The sequence below is a fragment of the Anabas testudineus genome, chromosome 9 (assembly GCF_900324465.2).
Source record: "Anabas testudineus chromosome 9, fAnaTes1.2, whole genome shotgun sequence".
NCBI lineage: Eukaryota > Metazoa > Chordata > Actinopteri > Anabantiformes > Anabantidae > Anabas > Anabas testudineus.
Genome location: NC_046618.1, coordinates 345,227 through 366,466, shown reverse-complemented (window position 1 = coordinate 366,466; position 21,240 = coordinate 345,227). Strand labels below are relative to the sequence as shown.

Below are 21,240 nucleotides of genomic sequence, written 5' to 3'. Positions count from 1 at the left end.
GACAGCTGCCTGCTCTTCATGTTGATTTAACAACAAATGTTGTCTTTTGATTACCACGAGGACATTGTTAAAGTTTTAAGGCTATTTGTTTTTGTCAGTCAGTTGTTCACTTTAACTCAAACACACTTTAACTCACACATTGGGTCACCTAAAACATAAGGTGATATGTTGTATGTTGTTGAATATATTTGTATGTATAAATCTGCCTAAACATCAGGCAATAAAAGTTATTTACATCCCAAAACTGTACAGCAAACAGTATACAGTATACAGGGACTACACAACTTATATACAATCTATATGTAAATGAAACTACATTACATTACTAAAAATGGTTACATGGTTGGCTGGTTCTGCGCTTGACTATTTCTCCCAGGGTGTGCAGTGCAAGGGCCGCTGTACCACATAGTAAAAAGTAATGCAAGCTGTAAAAGGTAATCAAGCACTTTACATAAGGAGAATAATGGAATATTTGATTAGTTTTTAAGGATTTGCTAATTTATAAAATCATTTATATTTCACTACATTCAAAGGGAAATGCTACAACTAATTAGGGCCGTACTGCAGCCCATATATTTTTAAGAAAAAACATGAGGTTATCACATGAAAGCAAAGACCGGAACATTTAATTAAGACCATTAACACTTAAATACTTATTTACAGTTAGACGTTTTAGTTTACTTATTACTAATAATTTTTGTTTGTTTGTTTTTGTCTTGTGTCTGGTTAAATGTTTTGCTTTTAGATACACCTGATGGCAAGAGGATTCCCTGTTATCCACTTCCGTTTCGCTTTCATCTCAAAAACACTAATATGGAACGTGTGCGAATGAGTTATTAATCTTCTGGGCTTACATCGCTGTAATAAGATGAAGTTGGTTACTGCACACAGTAGTTACAAACTAACTACTACTCCTAACGGAGCAAAGTCTTGCTGAATCCGCCAGGACGTGAGATGCAGCGTATCACGTGGTGTACGGGTGGTGGCGGAAATGGAAACTTTTGTCTTCCTGTTCATTTACCACACGTTCACTCATCTAGAGCTACACCTACTAAGCTGGTAGGGAGAAACACTACCGTTCAACTTTTCATGACTTTACTTTTGTTGCTGTTTGTAACTTGTTGACGCTCTGTGTTTATCTCACATGAGCCGCTGCTCAGACTGCTGCTCACCCATCTAAGCTTTGCTTCGCGTTATTTTTGTTAATCGTTAAAGCAACATTGGGAAAACTTTTTGATGCGCTATCCACGGAATTGCGTTTAACAGTTAACGTTACAGTTGTGGAGTGGTAAACGAACCGTACATACTGTGCAGCATTAACATTGTATACATTATTGTCTTCATAGGGTTATTTACTTTTCAGTGCTTGCATCCTCTGGTTTGAGGATTTTAAGAGTGGTTTAAATCTTGATCAAACTCTGAACTCTCAACTAAGGCCCCCACAGTGTGATTGGCTTCAGCATTCAGCTCCTCGGGACAACAATGGATCACAGTGGAGGGAGTAAGGGACCTGAGAAAGACGGGACACACTCCGTTTCCTCAGCTGGGACATCCATGAGTGCCAAAGGACAAGCAGCACAGAGCGGACAGAGACCCAAAGTAAAGATAACTCCCTTCCATAGTTCACCTATAGTCTGCAGCGTTGGAGCTCTTCAAAGCAAACGACCAGGAGCAGCCTCTGGGAAACTGCTTGCATCTCATGGCCGTCTGTTTGTGGACACACCTGGACATCTGACTGCTCCAACCGCCAGAAAGAGACTTGCTGCTGCTGCTACTGCTTGGAGCTCACAGCACCAAACGTCCTGTTCAGGCTCTGATCCAGCTTTAAGTGCAGAAAAACCACAGGCACATCCTCATGTTGTAAAGGTAAACCGATGATGATGGGGAGCCTTTGAACATGTAATTGAAATTAAATGGATAAATAGAAAGTTAATTTAGTTAATTAGCCTTTATATATTCTAAATTAAAGCAAAGACTAATAATCCAAAACACGAGAAAGTTAGAATATGTACAATGCAGTGCTGACAGTGCTGCTGGAGCTGTGGAGGAAGTTTATCTCAGGTGAAACCTGCTTTGTCTTTCAGCTTCCGTTTGCACAAAAGAAAGAAAAGAGAAAGAAAATTTGATGTCAGTCAAAAAAAACATGGGAATATAGTAATGCTTCAAAGTTTGTAAACCCTATGTAAGGGCCTTGTTTGGCGACATGACCAAGAACCCAAGTATTATAGTTTCAGAAGTTTTCTGCAGAGGTGGAGGAACCTGGCAGAAGGTCAACTATCTCCTTAAGACTCATACAGTCAGATCTTTAGTTGGGTTAGAGGGAAGTCACAGCCAGTTTGGAGTTATTAAGAAAAAGATTCCATGGTCTGATGAGACAAATACTGAACTCTTTGCATGCCAGTGACTCAAAGAATATGAACACTCTTTGAGTGTTCTAGCCAAAGCCCAGACCAGAGGTAATCTGTGGAAAGACTTGAAGATGAGCTGACCAGAATGAGCTTGAGAGCCGCTGTCTGCATAAGTGGAATGAACTATTCTAATAATTCCGGTGTCCTAGATGTAGAGTTCTGTCCAAGAAGGCAATATTATCTATATCAAATTAAATGTATAACACGAAGAGTGCAAAAAGTGAAAGGATCTGGATTTCTTCTGATGTGATTTTTTTTTTACAGTATATGATCAAAGGACAAGTAAATAAACCAAGAAAACAGTGAGGAAACAAAGTTTAGTTTAGCAGAAAACTGCCAAGCATAATAAATAGTTGAGTTTGGTTCCATGTAATCACATTTCTCTCGATAAAAATATCCTGTCCATATGAATTTCAATGTAGTATCTTTTTTGTTCTTGTCTTCTCCTGCCCTGTTTATCAAATAACTGAAAAAGTATTTCTTCTCTTAGCTTTCGAAGCTTGTAAGCAGGAAATCAGCAAAATCCAGTCTGATGGACTCAGTGAAGTCTGGACCAGCATCTAACCCAGAACTTTGTCACAGGCAGCCAGGCAATGGTAAAGAGAGGAAAATTGTCTCTAACTCTGTGAAATCTCATTCAGGTAAGTGGAAAATGTTTTTTATCGAGCTTTAAGGGTTTGAAAAAAACTGGCTGATGGAACACAAGGCTGCAACAGTGCAACAAGTTCTATTATTGTAGACTGTTTACTGGATGGAGATGTTTGCACATTACACATACAGTATATCATATGAAAATTATCACTATGAAAAACACAATGTATGTCATTCATATTAGCATGTTGAATTAGTATAGTATTTTCCAAATTGACATTGTTAATTTATGAAATGCATGACTGAACCTAAATAGTGAAGACGTTTTAAACACGTGCTCATTGTAACAGTTTTTATTGTGATTGTGGTTATGATAATATCAATATTGTAGAGAGTTATAACGATTTAATGTCGGTCATATTGATTTATCATCTGTCGTGCTGTGTAATAGTTATTCATGTAATAATAATGTAGAACTTTAATGGAACAACACATTGGATCTTGATGTAGTGTTTCCTGGTGATAAATTACAGCTTTTCTGCTTTTCCTAGCTGTAAAGAGAAAGAAGAGGAAGATGGGAATGTACAATCTGGTTCCCAAGAAGAAGGCTAAGGCTCTGAAACAAAAAGAGAAGGCAGGTGCTTTTATTTCTGTGTGTATGTCAGAGATGTTCACTAGATGACAGATGATGTCTCTAGCCTGTACAGAGGCATGTACAGAGCCTGTACACTTGTAGAGACAACGGAGAATGCCATCTGAAAAAAAGTTTACAAAAACATTTCTTTTCTGCAGCAGTGCAGCTTTTCGTGCATCCACAAGAATGTGATGCTGGACCCTTATTCATGTGAACACATGTGCATCAGTGGAGGAATAGTTGAACATAACCTTCTTATTAAAGATAAGATTAGTCATGTTCTTCTTGTCCTCTTTTTATTTACCAGTAACTTTTGATACTTGACAGGCTCTGGATGTACATACATATGCAGTCATAAATGTTTCCTTGTTCTTAAGTTAATATTATTTGAAGCACTTTGACCACAAAACCTTACTTTGCATGCCCCAATAAACTGAAATATTTTATTTATATCCTGACCATATGTGGTATTCACTAAACAAGTCGCTTGGGAGTGTGGTTTTATCAGATGGCCAATTAGCTGGTGCAGTGTCCCTGAAAACTCACGTTCATGCTACAAAAGCTACATGTATACAATAGATGATTTTAAAAGTGACACTCTGCAAGTCAAGGTAAGTTTAGATGAGGATTAGTACTGGGTTGGAATTGTAATACATTCAAATGTAATTTCCCCATTTTAATCAGAAGATGGAGCCCGAAGCAAGTGTGGAGAAGACCCAAGCTGCCGCAAGTGGGACTCTGAAAACTGGAAAAGAGATGGCTGTCAGAAATGAAACTCTGGTGCAAACAGCATCAGGTGAAGGCGGCCATGTTGAATACACAGAACTGGCTTTGGACTGTCTGGACCTGAAGGCTCAGGAAGAGCTTCTCTCGCCTCCAGTCTCTGGTATTTATAAAATGTTATTGTCTTTGCTTTCATAGGATTTAGCTATATGTATAATGTTTTTTTCTACACAGTGCACTTTTACAGTTTACACAAGTAAGTTTCCTGGTTTGATGTGTAGTGAAATAATGTGACGTTTGTGTGTAGGTGTTTCAGCAGACACTGAGGTGACAGTAAGTGACCTGGCTGAAGAGTTGCCTCTGTGCTGCTGCCGGATGGAGACTCCTTATAGTGGAGGCAGTTTATCCACAGTGGATCAGACCTGCATGGCCATGGAAAGTGTGGATGGAATGGTAAAGATAATCTGAATTACTTGAAATACTTACGTCTAACAATAATATACTGTACATGTCTTAGAATTAAAAAAGAAAAGTAAGAAAGAAAACATCACTGGTGACTTTTGAGTTTGTCCATATATCCAAAAGGTGCTGCTATTGTTCTGTTTTCAGAGGAAAACAGTGTTGGACTGTGAGTGTTTGACTAAGGTTGTTGTGGACAGTGTTTGGATCGAGTTTTGACAATGCGTCATTTTAAGTATGAACTTGAATGGACTACTCGGGGACTAGTTTCTATAAAACCAGAAAATGTAAAAAAAATGACAGAGTGAACTCCAAACATACTTGATGTGTCTACATGTACCATAGAGTCATATAAATGTACCAAAATTAGTGGATTTTGCATTATATGGGCAATTTAATGTTTCTCAACATAAAAAAGTGCCTCAAGTGTCACTGTTTTTAATACAGACACATTCCATTAGAGAAAATCACTGCACTCATAAACACCTTTGAAAACCACTGTAAACAATGTTCACTGCTGTATCAGCAAATGCAAAACTCAACTAACTAAACTTAAAACCCTTTTATACACAGTTATATTTTGGAAGGTCTTTAATGTTACAATATGAAGTGCCTTAAAATTACATTTGTTGCAATTTGGTGCTATATAAATATACTTCAATTCGAATTGAATTCTTTTATTATCAGCCTGCATCTGTGATGGTATGAAAGTGCATTATTGCTTACAGCAAGGCTAATGAGTATTTGTTTAAAAAAAAAAACAAAACAATCAAATCTATTTTATTTTTGTTTTTTGGTATTTTTAAGAATTTAATTGTTGAGAAAGTTTTCAGTGCAGAGAAAGGTTCAGAAGAGGTCTGTTTTCAGCTTTTTTTTTTTTTTTAATTTAAAGTGAAGCAGCTGAGCATGCAGAGGTGGGTAGTTCATTCAACCATCGTTGGAGCACTGAGCTGAAAAGCTTTGCACCTAGCAGGTCATTCCTAGAAAGGAAGTCAGTCAGTTGATTTAAGGCCGCTTGTTCAATAGTCTTGCCCAGGATTGGAAGAAGAGAGACAGGTCTGTAAGTCTCTACAAGGGAGCCTGCTTAAATGATGTATGAAAGGTGCATGTTGTTAATGATGTTAATGATCTGTGTAATGGCCAGGATAGTTGTGAATGCAGTTCACTCTCAAGGAGAGTGGAGGGATAGGATCAAGAGAACAGGTGGTAGGATTATTTGAGAGGAGGAGGGTGGATGCATCCTCCCCGGTCTTAGTGCTGTTGCTGAGTTCGTCCTGCTGTCAACGGTGTTGCTGTGGTGTTTGTCCTGGTAAGACAAATGATTTGCGAATTGTTAGATTCTGCTTTTACTTAGATTTTAGTTTCAACACAGTATCCTAACTATGTTGGAACCAGGGTTTCAATAGTGTGGTAGGTTATTTTTGTAAAAGTTTACTTTTACATACCTAATTTTCCTTTCACAGCTGATTCGTTGCCAGAAGCGAGTGATGAAGCAGGAAATGATGCGGCCCTCCAATACGGTCCATCTACTGGTTCTATGTGAGGACCACAGAGCTGGCATGGTGAAACACCAGTGTTGTCCTGGCTGTGGACTCTTCTGCAGGGTGGTGAGGGGGAAACAATGCTTCCTCATAGTGTAGGAACCTTGAGACCTACTGTATGTTGTTAGACGATGTACTGCATACAGTATTTAGAGTAGAATATATCCATGTTCCACTGGTAATTATTTAATTAGTAAACACTTTGGTCAAATTTTAAATAGTCATAGATGAATACCTGTACCTTTTGTGGATGTTATTCATCTCCATTAATTTTGTACTACTCATTTGCCTGCTCTTGGTACTTTGTTGTCTTCATTCTTAGCTGTTACCATTTGCTTTTCACACCTTTTGGCTGATCACTTCATCTCCTGCTATCTTTCCCTTTTTTCTCTCTATTCTCCATTATACTGTGAAGCAGTGATTTTATGATGAGTTTATTCTGGGATCTTTAAGTTGAGGTGAGAGGACCACAAAATGTTGTTCACATGCAGAGCTCAGTAGATAGGAGGGACTGTAGAGCAGAATGAGGGAGTTCAGGTAGGCAGATGCTGTTGAGGTAACTACTTTGTCAGCAAGACTCAGGGCTTTGAACCTGATGCAGGCAACTGCAGAAAGCCAGTGCAGAAATCTGAAGAGTGGTGTAACGTATGACCTTTTAGCCTGATCAAAAATAAGACATGCTGCTGCATTTCTGATCTTCTTGAGGGGTTTGATAGTGCATGCTGGTAACCTCGTCATTAAGGCATTGCAGTAGTCAAGCTAAGCTATGACCAAATCCTGCACAATTAATTATTATAAATAAATAGCTAACACAAAATGTAGTTATAATAAATTGCTTTAATGTTTTTATCTAGTATAGAACTAGAAGGTAATGGAGAAATGATTGGCATATCAGGGTAAATGTTTGAAATAGCTAAGCACTTAGAATGGAAAGATTATGTAATGTGATAAAAGTAATGGAGAAATTGTTGTGGTTGCCTGGTTGAAACTTCAGCCACTCCAGTGGTTGAGGTGGAAATACAAACGTTATCAATCAAAACATTGACTGTTCAATTAATGAATGACTCTAACAATATCCATGTTTTCGTAATTAATAGTGTTAAACAACATCTGTTCAAATGAAGGCAGCTAGTGTCGTTAAAGGGGTATTTGAGTTTCTCACAGGTTTGTGGATAAAGGAGGGTGGGACGCATACTTTCAGTTTCATGTTTTTGCCCAACGATGTAAATGTCAGTTAAAATGACAACTTAAATACTCCTTCCCACAGGGGACCTTCATGGAGTGCAGGCCATATGGCAGCATCTCACACCGCTTTCACCGTGACTGTGCCTCCGTCTTAAAGGATCGTAGGTTTTGCCCCCATTGTGGAGAGAATACCAGTGGGGCAAAAGAGCTTACAGTGCTGAAGGCTGATCCGTCACCCTCTGTACCCAGATCAAACCCTGGTGTGTCAGTTCTAGCTGTGCCTACTGCAGCCACCCTGCCATCAGTACCAAATGTTCCTGCTGTTCCACAGATACTCAGAGCTAAGAAGACGAGTGAGCCCCAGAGGAGCCGAGACGAGAGCCCGAGCAGGCAATTATGCTGATTAATAACCTCTCATCTTCGCCTATAGAAAAGATGAAGAAACCAGTTCCTTCTTGAAATCACTACACTCACAGCTGTTATAGTTTAAAGGCTCGTTCAATTTTATTACACCTCAGGTTGAATGAAAATGTTACTTTTGTTTCTCTTTTCAGGGTACAGGGGGAGAGTCAGTATGCTGCAGGTAAACTACCTAAAGAGTCGCTAGAAAGCATCCTTATGGCACTGGATGATGAGAAGTAAGGTTAACCATGATATCAGCTGCAGCTTGGAACCACAGTTTACCTAGATATGCGTAAATCATGTTATAATAAATAAATACTATTCTTTTTAGCCTAAAACCAAAAAAAGTGAAGTACCCCACCAGACAGCTGTACATCTCTGCAAAACAAGGAGATCTCCAGAAGGTCATTCACCTCCTAGGTAACTCAAATGTTATTTTACAGTAAGTGGCTTAAGCTTCAATAATTCAGTATATGTTTATTTGGTATGTGAATAATTACACTGGTTGACCAAACACTGCACATTGCAGTTGATGGGAAGGACCCCAACTTTTTAATGGAAGGCCAAAATAAACGCACCCCTCTTCATGCAGCAGCTGCTGAGGGTCATCAGGAAATCTGCCATATGCTGGTCCAGGTAAGTAGATTGGTCCAGGAGATACAGTGGCAAGAAGAAGTATGGGCACCCTTTGGGATTATATGAAGTTTTGCATGAATTGGTCATAAAATGTGCTCCGATCTTCATTTAACTCACAACAATACAAAACCACAGTCTGCTGAAAGTAATATTACACAAACATTATATGTTTTCACAAACCTTTCACCTATGTTTCCCAAAGGGTGCCCATACTTTTTCTTGCCACTGTAGCTGTCAGGCAGAAGCCTGCATGTCCATGGTATCTGTATACAGTGGACGTAGAGATATTTGTGGATGATAATGAGTAAAAATTACCATTTTGGTGAAAGTACAATTGAAGTCCCTCCCCCCCCAAAGTATTGGGATGATATGGCCAATTCATTTATTTTACAACAATTTATTTTGCTGAAAATGTCAGCATTTATTTGATGGTATTTGCATCTAGACATATCAAACACCCTTACAGGAAAAAATGCTAGTAAGATAAAGAAATCTGTTAAAACTTATCATGTAAGAATGCATGCATGTTAACCTAAATCTTTATCTCATTTTATTATTTCTGTCTTTAGTTTGGAGCATGTCTTAAAACTGCAGCAGGCAACAGTTAATGTTGACAGTTATTAATGGATGGTAATAATTAATGCCCATAAGTAAGTGAGATGAAGAAATCTGAATGGTTGATGTTATTGTCTTACAGTAATTAGTAGTCATGTGGTGCTGTGTCTATGTGTTCACACACAGGCTGGAGCCAACCTGGACATGTTTGATGAGGGGCAGAGGACACCACTGATGGCAGCATGTGAAAACAACCATTTGGACACGGTGAAATACCTTCTCAGAGCCGGAGCGTCTGTGAACCACAAGGTGAATGAATGTCAGTTTTTCCTGTTAGATTGATATGCACTCTGTTCTTTTATACTCTTATTTTATCATAGTAATATTACTATTTCTACTGATAAAAAAAATGTATCTTTTATTTTAAAACTAGTATACACTGACATATTTAAACCTTAGAAAAGGCCAGTTGGGAACAGATACAACACAACAATTGAAACTGATCATGATAATGGCACATTGAAAATTACCTGTTTTTTAAAAATGTATTAAATGTGAAATATTTTTGGCTGAGAATCTTGAACAGCGATGAATTGAATCAAACAGTTAATTAGGGGTTCATCTTTTGATTTATGGTCTGATTTTTAAATGTGGGACAGGCACACTGATGGACATCTTCTTTCAATAGAGTTGATAAGGTAATAATCATGCCTTGTGGCTTGTTGTCCCTCTATTCCCATGTTTACCAGTTCTCTACATTTTCTGTAGTAAATGATGCTAAAAGAAATTTGCAAATATTCAGTGTAGTAACACAATGAAATATACAGTACAGTACCTATAAAAAGTCTTCACCCCCTTGGATGTATCATCCTTTTATTGACATTATAAATCATTCATGATCAATAAAAGTTGGTGACTGACCTCATTAATGTCAAAGTAAAAACAGGTTTTTACCAACTAATGTCAGTTAAATAAAAAAATGTAAGGTGAAATCAGTGTTTGCATAAATATTCACCCCCTTTAAAATGACTGACCTAATCCTAAAATCCTGAAATGGGGATCACCTGAGTGCAGTGAATGTGTCTCAAGTGATTGCATTATAAAGACACTTGTGTTTTCAGTATTCCCGGCTACCATTACATCATGAAGACAAAAGAACACTCCCAGCAACTCAGAGAACAGGTCATTGAAAAGCATAAGTCAGGGGATAGATACAACTAAATCTCCAAGGCCATTATCAAGAAATAGAAGGAATTTGGCACATCTAAATCTGCCAAAACAGGCCGTCCACACAAACTGAGTGACCGTGCAAGAAGAAGACTAGTGAGAGAGGTCACTAACACACGATTTATATTCTAAGGGAGTTACAAGATTCAGCAACTGAGATAGGAGAGACTGTACATACAACAACTGTTGCCTGGGTTCTTCACCAGTTAAAGCTTTATGGGAGAGTGGCAAAGAGAAGTCCGCTGTTGAAGAAAACGCATGTTAAATAAGGCATGTGAAAGACTCCATGGTGAAGTGGAAGAGGATTCTTTGGTCTGATGAGACCGAAATCGTGCTTTTTGGTCATCAGACAAACAAGATGCTGTGTTTGGCGCACACCAAACACTGCACCTCACCACAAACATACCATCCCTACTGTGAAACTGTGGTGGCAGCATCATGCTGTGGAGATGCTTCTCGGCAGCCAGTCGTGGAAGGCTTGATAAGGTAGGGGTAAGATGAATGTGGCAAAATACAGGACAATCCTGTAGGACAATCTTATTAAATTGGAATGCAGCATAGTAGAAGTTTTCTAGCAAGACAATGATCCAAAGCATACAGCGAAATCTACACAGAAATGGTTAGTTTCAGCAAGGTGAATGTTCTGGAGTGGCTGAGTCAAAAGCCAGACCTCAATACAATAGAGAATTTGTGGATGGACCTAAAAAGGGCTGTTCACACCCGATCCCCACGCAACCTGACAGAACTTGAGAAGTTTTGCAGAGAAGAATGGCATAAAATTCCAGTGTCCAGATGTGCAAGCCTAATTAAGACCTGTCCACACAGACTCCATGCTGTGATTGCAACCAAAGGTGCATATACTAAATATAGACCTGAAGGGTGTGACTATTAATGCAAACTGACCACCTAACACTTTTTACTTGGCATCATTTTAGTAATTTAGTCAGGACAACCTCTCAAGCTGTACGGATTTCCTGACTGTTAGAAACATCTTTCTCCTTTAAGTCTGTTCCAGCCATACATTTTAACCCATGGAGTCCAGAAGCCAATGAAATGTGCTTTGCTTTAGATTCTAACAAACCAAAATGCATTTATGCTCAATATGAATCATGTTGTTGTTCCAGGATGTCATGGGTTTCACCTGTCTGCATCTGGCAGCTAAACTGGGGCATTGTGAGATAGTCAATCATCTTGTCTCCAAGGCATCTAAATACATCAACTTTCAAGTAAAACACATTGACTCATTCAATATCTGCTGCTAAAAGCAAATGATTATTTGAGTTTTACAGCTTCTGTCTGTGCAGGATGATGGTGGATGGACTCCCATCACTTGGGCCATTGAGTATAAACACAAGGAGCTGGTCTACCTGCTGTTGGCCAGAGGAGCTGATGTCAACATCAGAGATAAGGTCAAAGCACAGGACACCCTGTCTTACTGCTGTGCCACAAACTCCTTCATGCATCATAACACTGTTTCCACACATTTACATCAAGGTCAAGCCTCTGACAAGTGTGAGATGTTTTCACTAAGCTGAACAAAATAAGTGAAGTACATAACACTGAAATACCAGAATGACAGTGGCTGCTTTTCACCTAGGAAAACTGGACACACTGTAAAGGAACCCTCTGGAAATTTTCTGAATTAACAGGAGCTTCAGAAAGATCTACAGTTTATTCTTTTTAAATTAAACATACTCTTCAATTCAATTTAATTTTATTTGTATAGTGCCAAATTACAACAGAAGTCATCTCAAGGCACTTTGCAGTGTACGGTTTAAGACCTCACAGAGTTTAATTGTTAAAAAGTTATATATAAAACTCAACAATCCCATTTGAGCAAGCTTTAGGCAACAGGATGGAGAAAAAACTCCCTTTAGAGGATGACATCACCAGCAGAACTAGGGTTATAGTGGGCGGCCATCTGCCTTAACCGGTTGGGGTGAGTGGGAAGTCGAGAGATAAAAGAGCAACAGGCAACAAAAACAACAACAAGCAGCAAGAACATTGAGCAGGTCATCTGGATTCTGGACAAATACCGCTCCAAGGCTGAGGATACCTGGAGAAAAGTACAGAGAGAGTGAGAAACAGAGAGGATGAAGTACCGGCGAGAGAAGACACAAAGTTAATGATGCAATAATATGATAATACATGCAATTGTAGCATTTGAATGGATAGAGGAGAGGAGAGAAGCGAAAAAGACAAAACGCTAGGTGACACATCACCGTTATAAATATGTTTACATCATGTGAGTCAGCTGATTTCCAGCAGCAGGACTTCTGCACTGTGCACTACTTTTTACATAGTGACATCTTTGGGACCATAAACAGTATATGTAGCTTTAATTTACTTGATAACATGAGACATTATTTTCATGTACTTTTGTAACAACAAATAATTAGTTGCGGCTATTTGAGCTCTACTCAAATTCAAACAGGACTTTTGAATTTGAATATATGACATGCTATAAATCTTCTTGGCTGATACTAATAATATTTGTTTGCACTATCATGTGAACCACTGGAGAGTTACTAAATTATGTCAAACTATAAATAACATGCTTATCAGATTGGTGCTTCACTTGTGTAGGGATGTGGCCTTCCTGAAGCCTGTAGTGTTAGCCTACTCCTATCTTTATCAGAACACTGTGTCAATGCTGACCTCTGATGTGCTGCTTGTTCAGGAAGAGAATGTCTGCCTGCACTGGGCTGCTCTGTCAGGCTGTGATGATGTGGCCCAGGCTCTGCTGGAGGCTCGATGCAACCTCAATGCTTTGAATGTTCATGGAGACTCACCACTTCATGTTGCGGCCAGAGAGAACCACCTAGAGTGTGTGATGTGAGTGTAGAATCAAAGTACACTTACACAGACCTTTATTATGTTGCTGCAAAATCAGATAACAACAAAACAGCAATAAAAACAGAATGCAATGATTTGCAAATCTCATAAACCTATCTTTTATGTAGAAAACATGATTAAAATGAAAAAAATTGAGCATTTTAAGAAAGAATCAGGTACTTTAAAATGTTTAAATTGGCAAGTCAGAAACATAAAAAGATTTGTGAACAGCTGTTTTTACAAATAGTGAAACAATTTATAAGTGTAATAAGTAATAAGTTTTCTCAATGTAAAACTGCAAAAACTTTAAATATGTCATCATCTTCAGTTCATCACATTATGAAAAGATCCTGAAAATCTGCAAAAATCTCTGAGTGAATGGGACAAGGCCAAAATAAAATATTGGATGCCTGTAACCTGTAGGCCCTTAGACAGCACTGTAATATAAACAGACATGATTCTGTGATGGACATCACAACAACAATCAGGAATACTTCCATAAATCACTATGTGTAAAAAAAAAAAAAAAAGTTCACTGTGCTATCCACAAATGCAAATTAAAGCCACATATGAACGGGGAAGTCTTTTTTTTTAGTGAAGGCCTTGCATATTTCACAAGGACAATGCTAACCACCACAACAGCATGGCTTCGTAGTAAAAGAGTCTAGGTGCTAAACTCGTCTACCTGCAGTCCAGACTTTGCCAATTGAAAACATTTGACATATCTCGAAACACAAAATACAACAAAGAAGAACCAAAACTGTTGAGTAGTTGGAATAGGGGATGCTACACTCATGTCCCTGTAGCAACTTTTATAAGGCATGTTGCTGTCAGTATTATCTTTTTCTTAAAAATATACATTTTCTCAGCTGAAACATATATATACATACAGATATGTTTTCTACATTCTATTGTGAATACAATTTGCAAATTATTGCATTCTGTTTTGGGTAGATTTTACATATTGTCCCCACTGTTTTGAAATTATGGTTGTAGGTCATATTTTCCTATGTCAGAAACATAATCTAACCTAGTCCTGATTGGACTTCTTCTCATTTTGCATTCACAGGTTGTTTCTGTCTCGTGGAGCTGATGTGACTCAGAGGAATAGGGAAGGGGAGACTGCTCTAGACTGCTGTATCTATGGCTCCAAAGTATGGACAGCCCTCAACACCAACAGGAAGCTAACTGATGCCAGGAGAGGCAGGGAGTGTCATGGAGAAAAAGTGCTCAGCAGGTAGACAGTCATACTGCTCTGTGTGTGTTAGCTAGGTGCATAAAAATATTGTTTAGTTTCTAATGTTACATGTATAGAACTGTCAGCTGTAAGACACATTGCTGTTTTGTGCTCATATCGGTTTTGTTTTTTTTTTTGTGATTTTCAATTGCACTAGAGATATTTTTTATATATTGCTTTTAAAACATTTTGGACAAAACACATTGAAGAAACAAAATATAGAATATGATCAGGATAAGAAACAAAACTGTTTTAGGTTTATTTAATGTAAGACATGATCAAGTTTGTTGTGTTCTGAACAGGGACTGAGAATTTGAGTAATTCTTCAGAGAGGTCTGGAAATCAGAGATAGCCTGAGAAATTTTATCATATGAGATAATTTGATAATTTAGTCTCTTTTTTAAATAGAGAAATGTTAAACGATGGTTATTTGTTTTGTTGATCCCATCAGGGCAGAGCTTGCTATTTACTGAAACTTTGCATTTTCTCTGCTATTGTCTAAGTATACGAGCACTGATAACTGCTAGCGCCACTGCCATCAGCAGGGAGTTTTAAAGAACAGTGAAAGCATGTAATAGCACTGTTACATGAAAGGTCTTGAAGAAAATAAGTGAGTCCAGTTGGCATCTAGTGACATTAGAAATCTAGGGTTCACTGGATTTCTATCAGTTTGTATGTTTATATGTACAAACTGATATGTTCAATAAAGGCATGAAAGATTGTGACTGTGTTTTATCAGTGTAGAAATATTGTTTGTTCATATTTGGTGAAGATCAGATCACTTTGTATGACTATTTTATTCAGAAAACAAAGAAATGTTCTTGCCACCATCCTTTTTTTTTTCTATAAATGTTTGAAACATCCTTTTAAATTATCCTTTTCTTCTGCCAGGGACATTTCTCGGGGCTATGAGGCAATTCCAATCACCTGTGTTAATGGTGTTGACAGTGAGCCTTGCCCTGAGAACTTTAAATACATACCAGACAACTGTGTCACCTCCCCATTAAACATAGACAAGGACATAACTCATTTACAGGTGAGACTTCAGCTCAGAATTCCTACTTTCACATGAAGATTGGTAGATAAAGACTTTTGTCTTAATTGTCAGTACCCTACTACAGATGCACTGTTTTGCAGTTGTTTAATAGACGTGAACATTAAGGCTGTTTCACTATGTTTGCTAACAGCAGTGTCGCTGAGTTGTCACAAGCTTGTTTATCATTGTCTTTGCCATCATCATCATCAGTCTTTTCTTATTCTGATGTCTGTATTACCCAGTGAGGCCAAAAAGCCTCAAGCAGATGATAAATAAAAGATTAGATCAGAGATGAACAAATGAAGGTGTTTTACCTACCTGGACCTGGATCCATGGAACTGGCTATCGGAGCCCATTACTAACTGGAAGATATTTTTTCAATCATCACAGTGAACACACAGTTTCAGAGTCATACACATACACATATTTTCTTCTGCTTAAGTAACTGATAAACAATGGAGTAAACAACTGTATTATAAAGTTATGCTTTTTAGAAAAAAAAACTTTATATTTATTTTATTATGACTCTATGTTGCAGCACCTGTGGCCGGGAGCATTATGTTTTCAGAGGAACGATCCACAGAATTTATTTTTCAAATTTACCAGTGTCTACTTAGACTCAAGATGAACTAACCATCTAACTGCACTCATTAATGAACTGATTAGAATATGAATCTAGACAGGCATGAATGTCAAGTGCAACTGTGCAAGTGCAAGATGGTAACTCTAGCTTGGAAAGATGGGGGGTTAGAGTGCTGCACACAAAGTAGAAAAGAGACAAATCAAAACATTTGTTGCATTTAGTGTTTTTGTGGGATTTTTTGACATTGTAAAAATAATATAAAGTGTGACAATTAGAAAATTAACTTATCCACTATATCTAATGTGCAAATTAAAAAAAGAAGAAAAATAGTCTGGAGTTTGAGTGAAGTGCTTCTGAAACAGGCTGGCTGTTTATATTTTCCACACACATATGTCAAATTCAAAAATTTTAATGAATAAAACACTAATGTGAACTAGAAGCTGCAAAATGTTAAAATCCCCGACTTCTAACAGCTCTTTGATTGTGTCATTCAGCACTGCAGCTGTACAGACGATTGCTCATCAAGCACCTGCATGTGTGGTCAGCTCAGTCTACAGTGTTGGTATGACAGTGTAAGTTCACCCACACACACATACATACTCATCACAAAATCTGTGTTTATATCCTCTGTTTATATAGCATTTATTAAAATGTCTCATGTTGTACAGGAGGGTCGACTACCACTAGACTTCTGTCAGAGGGAGCCCCCTGTGTTGTTTGAGTGTAATCATGCCTGCTCCTGCTGGAGGACCTGTAGGAACCGGGTGGTCCAGAACGGACTGAGGTGACAAATTTCCCTTTTTAGGATGTTATCTGTAGCACATTCTTCTACAATACCAGAGTGTCTGTTCTTCTGCTTAAAATAAAAAATGTATTTTCTGGTGAAGATATTTTAGTGTGAAGCAAATAAATGCAGTTTGCCCCAGTTGTGACTTAAATCTGCAAAATGATGTAGATGTTTGCTTGAATGTGTCTTTCAGTCAGTAGGCAGAAATATAAAGAAACATGGATTACCAGGTTTAGAAAATGTTGAACTGGAATCAAAAATCACACAGAAATCAAAAGGTGAGGGCTCTTGATGCCTATAATAAGACCTCTTTTTTTCCCTCAAGTTATTGTAATGCAATCCTCCATCTATCGAAATCAGACTTATATCGTCACAATTTATTTGTGCACTATATGACTTTTATTAAAAAATGCATCAGTATGAATAAGATAGATCAACAAAACTCAGACAATCAAACATATAAAACAATGTAATTATGTTTGCGATATAAAAAAAAAATTATGGGTGTAGTTACCCTAGTGTAGTTAACAGCTAGGTTTTGCTAATTACTGACTTAGTAGGTTGTCCACACTTTTGCACAAATCACAATTATTGTAAAGTTCTTTACGTTCATGACTAAAAAGTAACTGCATTAATATTTGAAGGATCACTCTTTTTAACGTCAGTTTGCTGCATGGATTTTATTTGTTTGGCAGACAACCTACATATATATAATCAACCTACAATCAGTAGTACTTGAACTTCAGTGCAGGAGTATTGGTTTCTTGTTTGCTGTATGCTTAGTAATTGGTTAGTTTTCTCTCCTAAACAGTATGAGATAACTGCCTTGTTGTTTGTCAGAGTCCAGCTGCAGCTGTTCAGGACACAGACGATGGGCTGGGGAGTGAAGGCTATGCAGGATATCCCTCAAGGAACATTTGTTTGCGAGTAAGGACAGAAGCTAAATTTAATGTTTTACAGGAGGAAATACTCAACAGTCACTGTGCTCTAAACCCCTCTCCCCCAATGCTTCTACAGGTATGTAGGAGAGATTATCACTGACGCAGAGGCCGACAAACGGGACAACGACTCCTTCCTGTTTACACTTGACAATAAGGTGAATGAATTAGTTGGCATAAAGTTTAAAACTGTAGAAGACAACAGTGCATGTTAGTGTTGAGACGGTTACAGAGACACATATGGATAGCAGCTTTCCATTTTGGCTGTTGAGACAAAATATTATCTGAAGCAATCTAGCTTTTCTACAGACAGAATTTGACTAGTTATAATGCACATTTACCTACACTATAAATTTTGTCGCGGTTTATAGTACTTGATTATTAAAATTCATTGATCAGTATACTTTTCAATATGTACTTGGGAAAGCTGATAAAGTGATTATTATTTTAAAAAAAATACCAGTCGCTACCCAGTCAAAGTAGGTTCAAACACGGCATTAATCATTACTAAGAAATGTTGTTGTGCTAGGAATAGTATCCTTTACAGGGGGAATCAAGCATCAGATGACACTAGAATCCACTTTAGCCAATTCAGGCTTTGTTAAGGTTTTTTTTGTGTGTTACACCTAGATGTGCCCACCCCAAAGGCTCTGCCAACACACTAATTTAAAAAACAAAGTATCAGCAGCGTTACTGAGATCGATAGGAAAAAATGAGTTAGCATAATAACTGCGAGTTTTTTATGTTTTCCTGTGCACAGCCCCTTAAGGAGAGCCAGTTGTTCTCAGATCCCAGCATTAATTAAAATAAGGAATGTAATTGGAATACAAAGATGATTACATTAACTGAAAATTAAAGGATGGATCTGTTTTTTTTTTTTAAATCTTAGGTTGACAAACACAAATACAGATCCAGATGCCTGAGCTGCTTTTTTAAACATTAGTGATTACACACACATAATTAATTTCTTTATAAATAATGTCATCTTCATTGCTCAACATTTGAAGACATTTTTGTTGTGGCTTTACCATGCTACTAGAAAAGTGGTTTACAAAATAACCAAAACACACAATGATCAGCAGCATTTATTGTAGCATGGAGAAAGATAACAATAAGATTTTCTGAAGGTTACAACAGTCAAGAATTAGGAAGTGTACAGGCCCTTGCCTTGAATGACTTCAGCACACCTGTTGCTACAGGACATCACTGGTCTCTCACACTGCTCTGGAGTGATTTTGGTCCACTATTCTCCCAGTCTCTGTAGAGGGGTTCTTGGCCATAACTTTGTCAACAAGGATTTTCTAAAGGGTTTTCTATTAGGTTTCAGGATCAGGTATCAGGACTGTGGGCTGGCCATTTCATTATTTCAGTTTCAAGGAACTGCTTTACCCATGTGTGACAGAGGGCATTGTCCGGGATGAAATTGTTAGCTGTGGTTTTGAAAAACATTTGCATTCGCGACAAACATAATGTTTCCCATCTGACACAAATAAATTAAACTTGCTTTCATCACTCAAGTGAACTTTGGACCAATTCTCCTCTGTCCACACAACATGCTCCTAAGTTAGTCTAGCCTTTTGATTTTTCCTGCAAATAAGAAGATTGGTCACTCCAGAGTGGGCTTTCAGTCCAAATGCTATTAAATGTCGAGACACTGTGTGACGAGACAGATCTTACTCTGCTCAGCACTGAACTGGTGAGAAGTTCCACCTGCAGTGTTGAACCGACTACCCATTGACATTCTCCATATCATCCTATCCTCTTGTCTTTCATGGGCAGGATGCTGCTGTCACTTTAGAACAGCTCACCAACTTGCAAAGTCAGTTAACTGGAAATTGTCCTGCTAGTTAACTAGAGTTTGTCAGATAATGAAGGAAGTTAGCAGGTGCGAAATTAACACCAATAACTCTGAGGTATCTGAAAGTGTTCTCTAATTTTGATCAGTGGTCTTTTTCAAATATCTCATTTAAGTTTTTATACTGTGCTTCAGAATATATGTAACTACTAAAATGTGCTTAAAATAGGACTAAGCAGTGACCTTGATATTTAAGAAATTGTAGGTTGTTTTCTAATGTTGATCTCCATTGTCTGTATGTGCAAATGTGTCAGTATTATTTAAGGGCAATGTGGACATAGTTATTTACCTTAATTATTTGACTTAAACAGGTTGGCGACATACACTGTATTGATGCAAGACTCTTTGGCAATATCGGCCGCTTCATCAATCACCTGTGTGAGCCCAACCTGCTGGCTGTGAGGGTGTTTACCATGCACCAGGACCTACGCTTCCCCAGGATTGCCCTCTTCTCCAGCAGATCCATTAAAGCTGGAGACCAGATAGGGTGAGTGGTGGAAAAAAGAGCATTAGCCCATAAACATTTAAAATAATGATCCTATAATAGCTTGGGGTCTCTTCCTCACCAGGTTTGACTATGGCGATCACTACTGGAGGGTGAAGAGCAAGTACTTAACCTGCCAGTGTGGTTCAGTAAAGTGTCATCACTCTACTGCTAACATAGAAGTGCACTGATTACTGATTTGTGTTTTCTGTCTGGACACACCACGGTATCCGAAGAGACAGTATCCGAATCAAAAGAATGTGAGAATGTCTGTACCCTCTCTAAGGCCAGGTACCATGTAAGAATGATTCTTTGATAATGTGCCTACCAGTGGAACTTAGCAGGAAATGCGGCAAATAAACGATAAACATTGGTAAATCTGTTATTCCTGAGTACACAATGTAACCTTAAAATGTACAGCTAACTCTCCTATATGAGGAACAGTGCAGCTCCCCACCATTCCTGTATACCAGAGTTGGTCAAACAAGTTTTAAAGAGCCAACAATCAGGTTTAAAAAAATCTTAACACATTATTTTAACATTCATGTAATTGTCCTTTTAATACTGCAAAATGTTATATTTGTGAATTAATTAAGTTTTTCTGAGTAATGGTGGTGGTGGTCTATTCTGTGAATATGCTTTTTACTACGTTTATATTTAGCAATTAAACATGTTTCTAAAGCATATTATTATATTGTTTTATCTTATAAGTGAACTTTAGTTTACAATGGAAGGTAGAGACAGATCTACTATATTTTCTTTTTTCCATCAGGAAAACTGACCCATTACAAAACAGTATCCTGTATGCCCAGATACAATAAAAAAAATAAAAAAAAATACGTTTTTTTTCTTGACAAATGCTATTCGATATCAGACAATTCCAAAAATGTCAGACTTATGAGAATTGTGATTTATGTATTTATGTAATCATTGACTCCGTCTCAATCTCTTCTTTCTCCACTAGCACTAGTAAGGCAGTGATGATGAGAGTCAAGATGTAAAATCACAGTCATTATTCCTTTCTCCATCTGAGAGCATATCCAGTAAAACAAAGTTGTGAAGTTGTTCCCCATATTACTGAAAAGTGTTGGAAATCTCCTGAAGGGACCTAAACTATTTGTGAA

General features: G+C 37.8%; 1 protein-coding gene across 3 annotated transcripts; it reads left to right on the top strand.

The window, feature by feature from the left end:
- Positions 1 to 986: 986 nt before the first annotated feature.
- On the top strand, positions 987 to 20,922 carry ehmt1a (euchromatic histone-lysine N-methyltransferase 1a). Of its 3 annotated transcripts, none has more exons than XM_026343346.1 (23): positions 987 to 1,059; positions 1,347 to 1,866; positions 2,899 to 3,049; positions 3,551 to 3,633; positions 4,321 to 4,519; positions 4,664 to 4,809; positions 6,279 to 6,422; positions 7,624 to 7,931; positions 8,096 to 8,179; positions 8,275 to 8,363; positions 8,473 to 8,579; positions 9,321 to 9,443; positions 11,486 to 11,587; positions 11,666 to 11,770; positions 13,042 to 13,196; positions 14,266 to 14,433; positions 15,325 to 15,469; positions 16,547 to 16,624; positions 16,721 to 16,836; positions 17,680 to 17,766; positions 17,857 to 17,935; positions 19,944 to 20,119; positions 20,202 to 20,922. In XM_026343346.1, exons 2-23 carry the CDS (start codon positions 1,483 to 1,485, stop codon positions 20,305 to 20,307), a joined length of 3,135 nt encoding a protein of 1,044 aa, XP_026199131.1. In that variant the 5' UTR covers positions 987 to 1,059; positions 1,347 to 1,482; the 3' UTR covers positions 20,308 to 20,922. The 3 variants fall into 3 exon arrangements, with proteins under 3 accessions (XP_026199131.1, XP_026199129.1, XP_026199130.1); XM_026343344.1 differs by having other exon boundaries at positions 4,318 to 4,519; XM_026343345.1 differs by having other exon boundaries at positions 1,032 to 1,059; positions 1,436 to 1,866; positions 4,318 to 4,519.
- Positions 20,923 to 21,240: the final 318 nt, after the last annotated feature.

Coding starts and splice junctions, on each gene's coding strand:
- ehmt1a (XM_026343344.1), top strand. CDS start 1,483: ATGGATCACAGTGGAGGGAGTAAGGGACCTGAGAAAGACGGGACACAC. Junction 8,364..8,472: donor GAAGGTCATTCACCTCCTAG/GTAACTCAAATG, acceptor TGCACATTGCAG/TTGATGGGAAGGACCCCAAC. Junction 11,771..13,041: donor ATGTCAACATCAGAGATAAG/GTCAAAGCACAG, acceptor CTGCTTGTTCAG/GAAGAGAATGTCTGCCTGCA.